This window comes from Myotis daubentonii, chromosome 3, assembly GCF_963259705.1.
Source record: "Myotis daubentonii chromosome 3, mMyoDau2.1, whole genome shotgun sequence".
Lineage (NCBI taxonomy): Eukaryota > Metazoa > Chordata > Mammalia > Chiroptera > Vespertilionidae > Myotis > Myotis daubentonii.
The window spans coordinates 107,300,145-107,314,418 of NC_081842.1; the positions used below are offsets into that span (position 1 = coordinate 107,300,145).

General features: G+C 43.4%; 1 protein-coding gene across 4 annotated transcripts in view; it reads left to right on the top strand.

Moving 5' to 3' along the window:
* LOC132230554 (ceruloplasmin-like) overlaps positions 1 to 14,274 on the top strand; it is a 60,910-nt gene extending 46,636 nt beyond the window's left edge. For 2 of the 4 annotated variants that reach the window (XM_059688178.1, XM_059688180.1), the window contains 3 exons: positions 4,904 to 5,043; positions 11,576 to 11,738; positions 14,139 to 14,274. In XM_059688178.1, the coding sequence (XP_059544161.1) occupies positions 4,904 to 5,043; positions 11,576 to 11,734 (299 nt within the window). In that variant the 3' untranslated portion in view covers positions 11,735 to 11,738; positions 14,139 to 14,274. Of the gene's footprint in view, positions 1 to 4,903; positions 5,044 to 11,575; positions 11,739 to 14,111 lie in introns of those variants that run through there. The other 2 variants (XM_059688179.1, XM_059688181.1) reach the window with 2 other exon arrangements.

The following is a 14,274-nucleotide window of genomic DNA, read 5'->3' on the forward strand; positions in this document are numbered from 1 at the left end:
CCTTAAGATTCTCTCTTTGTCTTTAACCTTTGCCATTATAATTATGATGTGTCTTGGTGTGGGCTTCTTTGGGTTCATCTTGATTGAGACTCTGTGCTTCCTAAACTGTGACTTTTTGCTTATTCAGATTAGGGAAGTTTTCAGTCATTTTTCTTTGAAACAGGTTCTCAATCCCTTGCTTACTCTCTTCTCCTTTTGGTTTCCCCATGATGCAGATGTTGTTATGCTTAATGTTGTCCCAGAGGTCCCTTTGAATTTCCTCATTTTTAAAAAATTCATTTTTCTTTTCATTGCTCTCCTTACTGTTATCTTGTCCTCTAAATCCCTGATTTGATCCTCTGCTTCAGCTAAAATGTTGTTGATTCCTTCAAATATATTCTTCACTTCTGGCTGATTCTTTTTTATGTTTTTTTATGTGCTTTTAAATACTATCTCTTTGTTTAAGCTCTCACCAAGATCATCCATTCTTTCCCTGAGCTTTTGGGAATCCTTATAATTATTCTTTTATAGTCTGCATCTGTTATCTTGGTTGTTTCCGTTTCATTTAAATCTTTTTCTGGGGAGTTCTCTTGTTCTTTAATATTTGTCTTCCCATTTTGTCTGCTTTTTTGTGTTTTACTCTGTGTATTAAGTAGATCTACTATGACTCCCAAGCTTGTTTTCAGGGCTTTCTGATGTAGGTACTTTGTTGGCTTTGATGGCACAATCTTCTAGATCACCTGTTCTTGATGCTCCAAAAATGTTTCTTGCATGGGTTTTATGCCCCTTCCTGTTGTAGTTGAGTTTTCAATGCTATTGGTCCATTCATGGGTGGAGTTAACCCTCAGGCTGGCTGATTATAAGTATAGATCTTTTTCTTTTTTTTCTTTTTTTTTAATTAAATCTTTATTGTTCAGATTATTACATTTGTTCCTTTTTTTCCCCCCCCATAACTCCCCTCCTCCCAGTTCCCGCCCCACCCTCTGCCCTCACTCCCCACCCACTGTCCTCATCCATAGGTGCACGATTTTTGTCCAGTCTCTTCCCGAATCTCCCACACCCCTTTCCCCCCCAAGAATAGTCAGTCCATTCCCTTTCTGTGTCCCTGATTCTATTATAATCAACAGTTTATTCTGTTCATCAGATTATTTATTCACTTGATTCTTAGATTCACTTGTTGATAGATGCATATTTGTTGTTCATAATTTGTATCTTTACCTTTTTCTTCCTCTTCCTCTTCTTAAAGGATACCTTTCAGCATTTCATATAATCCTGGTTTGGTGGTGATGAACTCCTTTAGCTTTTCCTTATCTGTGAAGCTCTTTATCTGACCTTCAATTCTGAATGATAGCTTTGCTGGATAAAGTAATCTTGGTTGTAGGTTCTTGGTATTCATCACTTTGAATATTTCTTGCCACTCCCTTCTGGCCTGCAAAGTTTCTGTTGAGAAATCAGCTGACAGTCGTATGGGTATTCCCTTGTAGGTAACTGAGTTTCTTTCTCTTGCTATTTTTAAGATTCTCTCTTTGTCTTTTGCTCTTGGCATTTTAATTATGATGTGTCTTGGTGTGGTCCTCTTTGGATTCCTTTTGTTTGGGGTTCTCCGAGCTTCTTGGACCTGTAAGTCCATTTCTTTCACCAGGTGGGGGAAGTTTTCTGTCATTATTTCTTCAAATAGGTTTTCAATATCTTGTTCTCTCTCATCTTCTGGCACCCCTATAATTCTGATGTTGGTACGCTTGAAGCTGTCCCAGAGGCTCCTTACACTATCCTCGCATTTTTGGATTCTTTTTTCATTCTGCCCCTCCGGTTGGGTGTTTTTTGCTTCCTCGCATTTCAAATCATTGACTTGATTCTTGCGCTCCTCTGGTCTGTTGTCGGGAGTCTGTATAATATTCGTTATTTCAGTCCGTGTATGCTTAATTTCTAGTTGGTTCCCCAACATAACATCGAGGGTCTCATTAGTTTTGTTGTAGATCTCATTAAGTTTATCGGCGGCTTCTAAACAGTTCTTGAGAGACCTTAAAAGTGTGGTTCTGAACTCTATATCTTCCATTGACAATTTTGTCCTGTTTCTTTGTCTCCGCATTTTGTTATGCTTCCTTGGTGCACCCCCTAGTGGTCTTTGTTCGCAGTCTTATAGATAAATCTTGATTGTTGTAGCTAATTCCAGGGAGGGTTTGACCTTCAGGCCAAGTGGCTATGAGAATCAGCTGTGTCAGCAGTGAGAGAACTTCTGTCCTCTAGGGAGGTGCTAATCTAGCCTTTGCCTGAGGCTATCCGGCAAATGCCTCTGTGCAGGGCTTGGGCGGGGCGGGTCGCACAGAATCAACAGGGTGGGCCGGAGAGAGCAGTTATGGCGGCTCTCAGTCCTGTCCCAAGGGGCTCTGCCTCTCTGAGTCCCAGCACCCGCTGCAAAGCTTGGAGAGAAAGCTGCACTCGCTCTGACCGAAGCCAGACAGTCCCGCTTCTCCCGTTTGAGTCTGGGTCCCTAAAGACTCGCCCGGATCTGGTGCTCAGAGTCTGCGACTCCCTCCCGATTGAAAACAACAACCGCGCCCTACGCCGCCAGCCCGCTCCGCACACTCCGCACCTCAGAATTTGACTTCAGCACTGCGCCTCCTCTGAGTGTCTGTATGCGTTTCTCTTTCCTCCTAGTTGTAGGACTTCCACTCAGCCAGCGTTCCTGTGGTTCTGGGTGATGTCCCTTCCGTTTTTTGGTTTCACTTTTGAAGTAGTTGTTCAAAGCAGCAAACTCCGGCGTTAACCTATGCCGCCATCTTGGTTCTCCTAGATCTTTTTCACTGTGTATAAATCTGCCCCCCAAAATGGAGTTGTTCCCAGCAGGTTCTGGTGCCTGCTGGAGTTCCCTTTGGCTGTGCCATTTGTGTGGCTTGTTGGGTCAGGTTTTGGTGACATTTGAAGCCCACCAATGGTTGTGTTGGTTCCTGGGCTCTTGGGTGGGATTCTGGAGCAGGTTGATGTCAGACATTGTATGTAACTGGCCCTGGGCTACCACACTATTCACTGATTGTGGCTCTGTCTACTGGGCTTAGGTGTGCATGGGAGGGCTCAAGCTGTGTATAAGAGTCAGCTTCCTGGATCTCTGAGCTGGGGGCAGATCAGTAAAGGGTCCAAGGCTCTATGAGGTTGGCATCCAACTGTTGGCTACTCTGCCACCCCCTGAGGTTTCCTGGACTTCCTCTAGAGCAGTGGTTCTCAACCTTCCTAACGCCACGACCCTTTAATAAAGTTCCTCATGTTGTGGTGACCCCGAACCATAAAATTATTTTCATTGCTACTTCATAACTGTAATTTTGCTGCTGTTATGAATCGTAATGTAAATATGTGATATGCTATATGTGTTTTCCGATGGTCGCAACCCACAGGTTGAGAACTGCTGCTCTAGAGCCTTTTGAAGAAGGATTTTAGAGTGGGCCCAAACTTGCCATACCCCACAGCCCCTTTCACTTGGTGCAAGCTCATTAGGGTGGGAAACTGGGTAGGGAGGATAGGGCAAGTGAGTTCTCTACTTGGGGGCAGTGTGGTCAGGCACTCAATGGGGAGAATGTGGTCCCCTACTCCAGAGCCATGCTATTCAGTCTCTGCTAGAGTTTCCAATTCTAGCTCCCCCAGGAGAAGTATACCACCAGTTCAGATTGGATGTAGCCAGCTCTCCCCATTGCAGGAGCAAGCTCAGCAGGGCAGAGCCACCGGGACTTTGAAAAATAGATCAAGAGAGTTTTTTGTTGAGGGTGATGCCAGCAGAGCCTGTGGGAAGGGAGCGAGCTTTAAGGCTCCCCGTGGCTGTGTAGCCATACCCACTCAAGCTGGACCAGAGTATCTGAGGGAAGTGTAATTCAAAGGTCCCGGCTCTGAGTGGTGTTCTCTGCCCTACCACAACCCTCCCTTGGATCTCAACTCAATGTCTGAGGCCACCAGAACTTGGGAAGATAGAACCAAATAGTTTCCCATTTGGAGTGATGCTGGCCAAGCCTGCAGGTGAAGAGGAAGACTGGCCCCCATTCCAAAGCCTCACAGCTCAATGTCTGTCTGAGTGCCAATAGTTTCTCCAAAGAAAGAACGCAGCAAAGGTCCCTATTGGGTTCAGCCAACATTCCTTTCTGCCAGACACAAGCTTGACAGGGCGGTATCATCAGTATTTGAGGACCAAGTTAGTGGACTCCCCAGGCTGGTGCTGTAAGAATAGGAATGCCCAAGCCTGGGAAGATGGTGCCTTAGGGTGATGTGGGATATTGACTCAGGACTGGGACCTCAGTAGCTGACTCTCAGACTTATCTTCAAGGCCATACCACCCAGGTCTTCTCTTTATGATTTCCATATGCCTTGAGTTGCCTTTCCTCTACCAGAGCCCTGGGTGAGTGTCCTGGAGCAAGATCCTGTATATTGTCCCTTTAGGAGAGCACCTAGGATTCTAGCAAACTCCCTCCTCTTCCCTTCAGAGTCCCTCCTGGTTTTCACTACCAGATGCTATGCAGGCTCTACCTCCCAGCACTGATGCTCTGTGTTGGGGGTTCTGGCATGGGACTGAGACCCCATGTTCCTCAGGGGTGTCTTTTGCATCCAAGATATCCCTCCAGCTTTTCAGCTACCATACATGGGTGCAGGAGCCAGCTCTTTTCACATCTCCACCCTTCTTACAAGTCTCTATATAGCTTTTTCTATAAATCCTTGGATATAACACTCCAGTACAGCTGTCCTTCAGTTGGTCATTCAGGTTGATTGCACTTTACTAGTAATTTAGCTGTAAATCTCGTTTGGCACTCAGAAGAGGTGAATGTAGTTCCACTTACTCTATAGCCACATTGAAACTCCCCCATGACATTTTCTATAAGATGTTGTTGTTTTTAAATACATTATTTCAAATCCTTTTTGAACATAATAAAACTATGTCTACCTACAGCAATTAATGGAAGACTGTTTGGAAATAACCAAGGTCTCACATTTCATGTTGGGGATGAAGTGAATTTCTATCTGATTGGCATGGGGAGTGAATTCGACCTGCACACAGTTCACTTCCATGGCCACAGCTTTGACTATACGGTAAGAACCTTGGGAAGCTCCATTTAATTCCATGGCAAGGTAACAAACTATGCTCAAAATATATAATCTATAATATATTAGATGCAAGTAAATAATTATGCGTTTAGCTTTTTATATCTCATGGACATTTGATAATTGCTCGTGAATATATGAATTGCATTTCTCACTCTAATATGAATTTACTCAATAAGTAAATAAGACATTGATAATCATCTTTAGTTGTACCATTGTGTGTGTGTGTGTGTGTGTGTGTGTGTGTGTGTGTGTGTGTGTGAATCCTCACCTCAGGATATTTTTCCATTTATTTTTAGAGAGAGTGGAAGGGAGAGATAAAGAGAGAAATATCAATGTGAGAGAGACACAGTGATTGGTTGCTTCCCTCACATGCCCCAACCAGGGCTGAGGATCAAGCCTGCAACCATGGTACATGCCCTTGACTGAAATCAAACCTGGGACCCTTCAGTCCACAAGCAGACACTCTATCCACTGAGCCAAACCAGCTAGGGCAGTTTTAACCTTTCTATTCCATCTTTTTTTTTTTAATTTTTAAACGCTCAAACCTAAAGCATGAAAGGAAAATATCTTGAGTAGTCATATACATTTTGGCACATTTACTTTCTCCTTATATATTTTTTCTCTGAACCTAATTGAAAGCAAATTACAAACATCATGACTCTTCACTCCTAAATACTAAAGTATGTGCACCTAAGAATAAGGACAATCTCTGCCCCAACAGCAATAACATTTCACACCCTAAAGTGAACAGTAATTCAATAATATAATCTAACATGCAATCCATTAAAATATCCTTAGGTGTTCCCAAAATGCTCTTTATAATTCTTTTCTTTAACCCAAGATCTAATCATTTATACATAGCATTTGGTTGCCATTGTCATATCTTTCCTAAAAATCAAAACAAGCCTTTTGCCTTTTTTTCTTGATTTTTCCTGAAATTTCATTTTTGAGGGGTCCAGGCCAGTTGTTATGTAGAATATTCTATATTCTGCATTGATTTTATAGTTTCCTCACGATAGAATCCATGTTTAATATCATTGGCAAGGACACTCCATAGGTGATATTATGTACTTATCATATATCACATCAAAAGGCTCTGCTGTCAACAGGTTCTAATATTGGTGAAGCTAAGTTTGATAACTTTATTAAGATAATGTATACTATTCTCTCTATTTTAAAAGTATCATCTTCCTATTATAATTAATAATCTATAGAGAAGAGATTTTTTAAATGTATTTTATTCTCCTATAATTTTTCACCTTGTACTTTTTTTTAAAAAGTTCCATTGATGATCCTTGCCCAAATCAAATTTTATAGTGGGGGTTACAAATAGTGGCTTTCTACTTCTATCATTCCTTCAACATTTTTTATAAAACAAAAATTTGGTACTAGGTGTCAACTGGCTTTATTGTACCTTTTCATATGATTTTTACCATCTGTTTCTATTTTATGTATTCTTAGTCTCTTTATATCTTCTGTCTGAATTGCTTTCTTTCACCCTATCTGTCATACTTCTCCATAACTGTTTTTTTTAAATATATTTTATTGATTTTTTACAGAGAGGAAGGGAGAGAGATAGAGAGTTAGAAACATCAATGAGAGAGAAACATCGATCAGCTGCCTCCTGCACATCTCCCACTGGGGCTATGCCCGCAACCCAGGTACATGCCCTTGACTGGAATCAAACCTGGGACCTTTCAGTCCGCAGGCCGACACTCTATCCACTGAGCCAAACCGGTTTCGGCCATAACTGTTTCTTTACTGACCACTTTTGACTGGCCATTTCTCTCATTTATATTAAGTATTTTCAGTTTTATCCTTCCCTTTTTCCATTCCCAATTTAGGATTGTTTATTTACTTAAGAAGCATTTTCTTTATTTCCTATCCTAATCCCTTATATAAACACTAGAGGCCCAGTGCATGGGGGATTGGGGGTCCCTCAGCCCGGCTTGCACCCTCTCCAATCCTGCCCCTAGGAGGATGTCAGACTGCCAGTTTAGGCCCGATCCCGCACTGGCAGTCGGACATCCCTCTCACAATGTGGGACTGCTGGCTCCTAACTGCTCACCTGCCTGCCTGCCTGAATACCCCTAACCACTCTGCCTGCCAGCCTGATTGCCACCAACTGCTGGCCTGATCGCCCCCAACTGCGCCCCCACTGGCCTGACTGGGGTTGGGGAGCCAATGGGGGGGGGGGCTGGCCATGGGAAGGGGCTGTGGTCGGTGGGCTGGCTGGCCATGCCCCCAAATGGGGTGGAGGGTGCCAATGGGGACCAGTGTCTTGGGGGAGAAGCTATGGGTGGTTGGCCAGCCATCCCTGCCCCTGATGGGGGTGGGGGGGCGATCTGAGGTGGGGCCTGGCAGGGGGAGGGGCTGCAAGAGATTGGCTGGCCGGCCCTGCCCCCTATTGGGATGGGGGTTTGCGGTCAGAGGCAGGCAGTCATGGGAAGGGGCTGCAGGCCTATTGTGGTGGGGCAGGCTGACTGAGGGCAGGGCTGGCGGGGGTTGGGGGGAGGGAGAGGGTGTTTGGCTGGCTGGGCCACTCTTTTTTTTTTTTTTTTGGCAACTTTACAACTTTTATTTGTGGTGCCTGTATTATGTCTCAAAAATACCTTCTCCCCCTGCCCGGGACAGCATTGGGGAGGGGGCAGCAAAAAATAGAAGACATCCCTCCCTATTGCACATGGACCCTATATACAGGCCCACCTGGCCCAGGCCAGTGGGATGCTTGGCACATTCTCAGATCCCTACTCAGAGGCTGGAGGGGTGACTGGTGGCAACACATGTGAAAGGGGACCTCTGGGTGACCACTCTGGTCCTGGCTACTGGTCCTGGCACTTCCTGGTCCTTGGTTCCTTCCTGGTCTTGCCTGCAGCCCTGGTCCCCCTACCTGGCTCAGCCTCCTGTCTCCATGGCCTCAGATGGCCCCCTTGGCTCCTGGGGGCTCTGTCCTCACCTCCCAGCCTGGAGGTCCCAAGGGGAGGCTATGGCTTCTCAGAGACTCCCCAGCAGCTCTGTCACTCATGTTCACACAGGGGAAGCGGTGCGTGTGGCAGAAGCAGCTGTATAAATGCGGGGGCAGGAGTAAGTCCTCCAGGGTCACTTGCACAGTTTACTGATGACGTGGATCAGGGCCGCATTCTCATCCTTGAGGCGCTGGTTGTCAGCCCGGAGGTTGGACAGGCCCTTCAGCTCCTCTTCCAGCCTTGCGCTCCAGGGCCCTGTGCTCAAATCTCTCCAGCTCCAGGAGGGACTGCCTCTCTGCAGCAAAGTGCTCCTGCCTGTGCGTGGTGTGCTCCAGCTCCACTTGAGTTGCACCAGCCACAGTGTGGTCTACGTCAGTGCCTCAGGAAGTCTCTAGTTCTCAACACACAGCTTTGCGTAGAGCTTCCTGAAGCCTCCCTAGGGCTCTTCATTATTGGGGCTGGGGCTCTGGGTTTAGGTCCTGCTGCCTCTGGAGGGGAAGGGCTGGACTCTGGGCTAATGTCGGCTGGCTTCGCCTCCTCTTCCTTCGCAGGCCCTCTCCTCTCCTCGCTGACTCTGAGGTGCTCCCTGGAGGCCTGTGGTCCCTGTCCCTGCCCCTCAGGCACCTCTACTCTCTGGGCCGGGCCATCAGAATTCTCAACCCCATGGACTCGGGTCTGCTAGGAAGGGTCCAGGCTCTGAGCGCCCTGCTCTTGATCTGGATGGGAGAGTCCGATCAGGGGCAGGCTAGCAGGTGGGAAGGGCTGCGAGGTTGGCCACTGGCCCCAACCCCTGATCAGCCAGTTTGCTGGCTACAGTGGGCATCATAGCTACCGGCCCAATCAGGGTCATCTTCTGCGGGTTTGTGTCTCCACTCGCTCTGGCCTCAGCAGCCCAGTGCTGTGGCTACACGGGGTTGGGGCTGGGGTCCGGGCCCCCTGTGGGCTTGTGTGTCCACCGGCTCCTTGGCTTCCACCGGCACCGCCATCTTTGTGGCTATGGGCGCCACACTCTTTGTCGTGGAGTCACAGTTAATTTGCATATTACCTTTAGATCATTGTAAAATTGAGGACCAATTACATTTTATATATTATACACCTCCAACATTTAATTTAAGCATTTGGCATAATGCAGTCCATCTTTTCCACACTGATAGAAGTTTCACATAAAGCTTTCTGAATTCTAGATGTGCTATGTTCATAGCTTCTTTAATGTTCAAGGCCTATCATAGAAATAAATTAAATGAGTACATGACTTAATTTACACAAAGTTTTACTGGTGTGTTGCTTTCTTTCCTATCCTTTAGTAACACATTTATTCCTGTTAAACTATTTGGGGGCTTAAAAACATTTTTATTGTAGGTAATTTTATATAATAAAGTAGGTAGAATAATATAATACAACACCCCTTTACCCATAACCCAGGTCCAACAATCATGACCTTTCTATACTTGCACCTATGCTTCCCATATATTTTAAGGAAAAACCTAGATATTAGTATTGTTATTAATTTCATAATTGTTTGTGTTGGACTTTAAAAATTAGAACAAAAAAGCTATTTAAAATTTGGCTAAGTTCTCTACAGTATATTTGATGTTCAGTTCAGATCAGCTCAATTCAGCAAATGCCTTTGAAGTTTTTAGAGCTATGCCAAGTGTTGTGTGGAGATAAAAGGAAATCAAAGAGTTACCCTTCAAGGGCCACATCTATATAAGTGATTATATTAACAGGGGTCAGATTAAGTGGAATTTATAACAACATTTCTATAATGATAATTATAGCTAATCTTTATTTAGTACTGCCTATGTGCCAGATGCTATGCTTAATATTTTGCATGGATTTCTTATTGAACCCTAACAACTTCCCTATGAGATAGGGGAATAAAATAAAGGATTAACAAGATAAAGAACTTTCCTACAAACAGGAAGTGGTAGAAGTAGGATTTGAACTCCTGGATCTCATGCCAGAACCCCTCATTCTTAACCACTTCACAAAACTGCCTTTCTTAAGAATGATCCTATTTATACCACAGAGCCTAGTCCACCACCTCTCCACTCTAGCCACTTGCACTGAACTCCTCACAGATGATCACAAGTAGTATTCTCCTTCCCTGGAGGTGGAATTTAATTAGTTCAGCATTGATACAGCTGCTGGGCTTTACTCCCTGGAACTCCTGGGGGGCAAAGAGCAGCCCTCCGGGGTTACTAACCTGGTCTTGGCACAAGCCAGCTAGTTGTCTCCAGTTTGCTAAGGCTACAGTTGCTCTCTGTGCCAGAGCTCCAGGTACATATTGCCTTGGACAATTGTCAATTCTTAGTTAAAATTATTTCATATTGTGCTCTACATCTTAAAATGTATCTTGTCATCAATATTACTGTCACCTTAGCAAAACTGATTTTCCTCAATAGCAATGACTCAAGTTTGCACTTTGCATCCAATGGGGAATGGCTCCACCTTCCTCCTCTGTACCTTCCAATGTCTCCATGAGTCTTGAGAGCCTAAATTTCTTCTAGTCGCCTCCAGCTCTCATTTCCTACTTCTGTTCATCTCCCTTACCTCTCACCTCCTGTGGCTGCTATTTTCTCATCTCTCCTTGAGTCTGATTCTCCTAAGCAACCACAAAATCAAGGCCATTGTGGGTCATAGACTTTTAGTGAAAATTTGACTGTAAATAAAGGCTTTATTTTTTTTTCAATACTACACAGTAATGGCAAGCGCTTATTTGCTATTAGACACCCCATATCTTCAATTACCCCTTCACCATGCATCCCTGAGAGCTTCTGCCTCTCTTGCTTTTCACTGTCCTTCCTTCTCAGGACTTCTTTCCTGCATTCTTCCCCTCCAGACTCTCTTGACATCTCTTCTCGCTCCAAATTATTCTGGACCTTATCTTAAGCTACTCTCTCCAATACATCCCTCATCTTCCACATGCTTGCTATTTTATTATGGAGAACAACTCATCTCCCTCTTAAATTCTCTTTCTAATCCATTTGAGCCAGGACCTTGAGCTTCATCTTTCAAAATCAAGGTAGCCTACATACTTTGTGGTCTCTTAAATATCAAATTCTCTATTGGGAAGAGAAATTCACCATACAGGCCCTCAGCCCTCAGCCCCAATCCCTGGAAGGCAGATGGAGCTGCAGGAGCCAGGTGAGTTCCTTTCCGTCCCATAACCATGAGTTTTTCTGATTATATCCCTAGTTAGGAACATTTCAGTTAAAACCTTTGGGATTTGTGAAACCAGATGTTTTCTGAAATCTAGAGCATTCTTCTGTAGGAGATGCTAACAAGACATCTAACACCAACACTGACACAGAAACCCTTTTAGAGTGAGGTGCTGTCCCTGTGGCCTCTCACTGAAATTTTCTGGGACTTGCTCCTCCTCCAAACCCTCAGCTGTACTCAGAGGGGACATGCAGCAGCACATAGTGCTTTCCAATTGTCCTTTAACAAAGTCTATTAGAAGTGGGGAGTCACAGCAAATGGCATAATGTGTAAATGGCTGACTGATACCTTTTATAAGCTATTTAATGATGTTTTGTCTCCTTGTTAAGGATTCTGGACTGTATCGCTCCGACGTTTATGACCTTCCTCCTGGTGTCTATAAAACTGTAAAAATGTATACAAGAGATGTTGGAACCTGGTTATTTCATTGCCATGTTAGTAGTCACATTGATGCTGGAATGGAAAGCACTTACACTGTAATGAAATAAAAAGGTAAGCTAAATTTATTGGAAGTGATCATATTTAAATAAACTTAATGTTTACATAAAAATATCTGATCCACTGACCATGTATGTGATGTGACACACCACGCTTCCATTCAAAGATTATTGTTTTGAGATGACCAAGAAACTCTGGTTTTATTTTTAATCAAACTTATGTAACTATTCCTGATATAATAAAGGACACTCTGATAAATGTAATTTCCAGATTCATATAATAAATGCATAAGGACAATTCATAGGACAGGAAATACAAATGACAATTGAACTTATAAAAATGTTTAACCTTCCTAATAATCAAACCATTTAAAAATAAGATTTAAACAACCATAAGATAACTTTTTGAATAAGGAAGCTATCAGTTTGGCAAAGATTTCATTTTTCAATTTTCCAATCAATAACTGTATATATTGCATATAATTTGGGGGAAGTATACAATGTTTCCACAGCTCTCAAGAAATATAAAATAATGATTCTAATTTTTTTTTCATATTCAAGCGACATTTTATTTCCTCTCATTCCTATCTTTTTCTCCATTTTATTAGCAACATCAGTATGAAAATAGTACCTTTGTTATTGTGATTTTGATCAGTTTCTTAGTTACTTAGGCTCTCCATGAAAGTCATTATCTTTTGGTGTTTTGTTACAATAACTCTAATATTTCGACAAAATAATTTTAATAATTTGACCAGGCAGTTGATCTCAGAAAATTATCAATCATGCCAAAAAACATTTATTGCCATGTTATTTCATGCTAATGGAAAACTGAAAACAAGCAAATCATCTACACTAAGTTTTGCTACACTTATCATCTAAAGTGCTATCTAACATAAAAAAATCATGTCTTAAATTTTAATGGAAAAATGCTTACAATATAATATTGAGTGATAAAAAGTCTACAAAATAGTATTTGAAATATTATTCAAATTCTCTCTACATATTACATATATATTATATGTCATCTATACTAATAAAAGGGTAATATGCTAATTAGACTGGACATTTTGCGGACAAAGCCACAGTGGTGGGGACCGAGGCAGAGGGGGTTAGAGGTGACCAGGCCGGCAGGGGAGGGCAGTTAGGGGGCAATCAGGCCAGCAGGGAAGGGCAGTTAGGGAATGATCAGGCTGGCAGGCAGAGGCGGTTAGGGGCGATGAGGCAGGGAGACAGGCGAGCAGTTAGGACCCATAGGTCCCAGATTGTGAGAGGGATGTTCGACTGCAGTCTGGCATCCCTTGAGGAGTCCCGGGTTGGAGAGGGTGCAGGCCAAGCTAAGGGACCCACCCCCTGTGCATGTATTTTGTGCACCGAGCCTCTAGTATATATGTAAGACTGAATAGAAATTACTAAAATATTAATGGTGACTCTAAATGGTAAAATTATGAGAGAGGTTTATTTTCTTATTGTACTTTTCCATTTCTTTCAAGGTTTCCTTAACATTTAAATTACTTTTAAAATCAGGAAAACTATTAAATACTAGAGGCCCAGTGCATGAAATTTGTGCACTGGGAGGGGGGTCCCTCAGCCCAGCCTGTACCCTCTCACAGTCTGGGAACCCCATGATTGATCACCCCACAGAGGGAGGCCCTGCCCACCCACCACAGCCCCACCAGTCAGTGGCCTGGGCCTCCCTCTGGGGGCAATCATGGGGCGATGGCGGGCCCCCCGGCCAATTGCATTGCACCCACCTTGGCTGGCCTGGCATCAGTGGTTGTCATAGCATGGTCGTCCGGACAGTTGTTCTGCTGTTTGGCTATTTGGTCGATTTACATATTACACTTTTATTATTATAGATACATATAATATCCTATTCTAAGTATGTTGTTCAGCTCTTGAGTTCTGTGGATGTTTTCCCTGTGGGCACCTTGTGGGACTGAAGGCACAGAGCAGCTGAAGTGGGAAGGAGGTGCAGGAGGACAGTGCCTCAAAAATCCTGAGTATAAGGACCACATTTCTCACAAAACCACAAACTTACTAGCCTAAAATATAATTTTACCTATAGCATCATGTCAACACCATTAATGATATATTACTAATACAAGTATAATAATCATTACTTATTCCTATAATTAATCATACTCATTCCTAGTAAAAGAGACTTGGGTGTGGTATCCAAGATCTAAATCCCCATTTATAGCATTGTTTCTTAGGGAAACATTTCAATTAACATAAAGCCAAACCTGGCTCATTCTACAGGATTTCTGTCCACATGGACAAGTGACAGCAATGTTGCTTCCGATTTCATGGCTAAGCTGTCTTGTTGCACAAAAAATGATAATTCTTTTAAGGATTTTCTTAAGACATATAAACTTTCTAGTTTTTCCTTAAAGATATGTAACTATTTTACTTCAATATTCCAACTTAGATCTTCTTGAAACTTTCTTTTTGACAGCAAAAATATCTCCCTGAAGTCAGAAGTCCAGCTGCTGAGGAAAAAGCTCCAGGGATGGAGTTCAAGAGGGCTGGCTGGAGACTTTGATGGCAGTGTACCAGGAAAACTAGCTTGAAATAAAAGTTTTGTTGGTAAA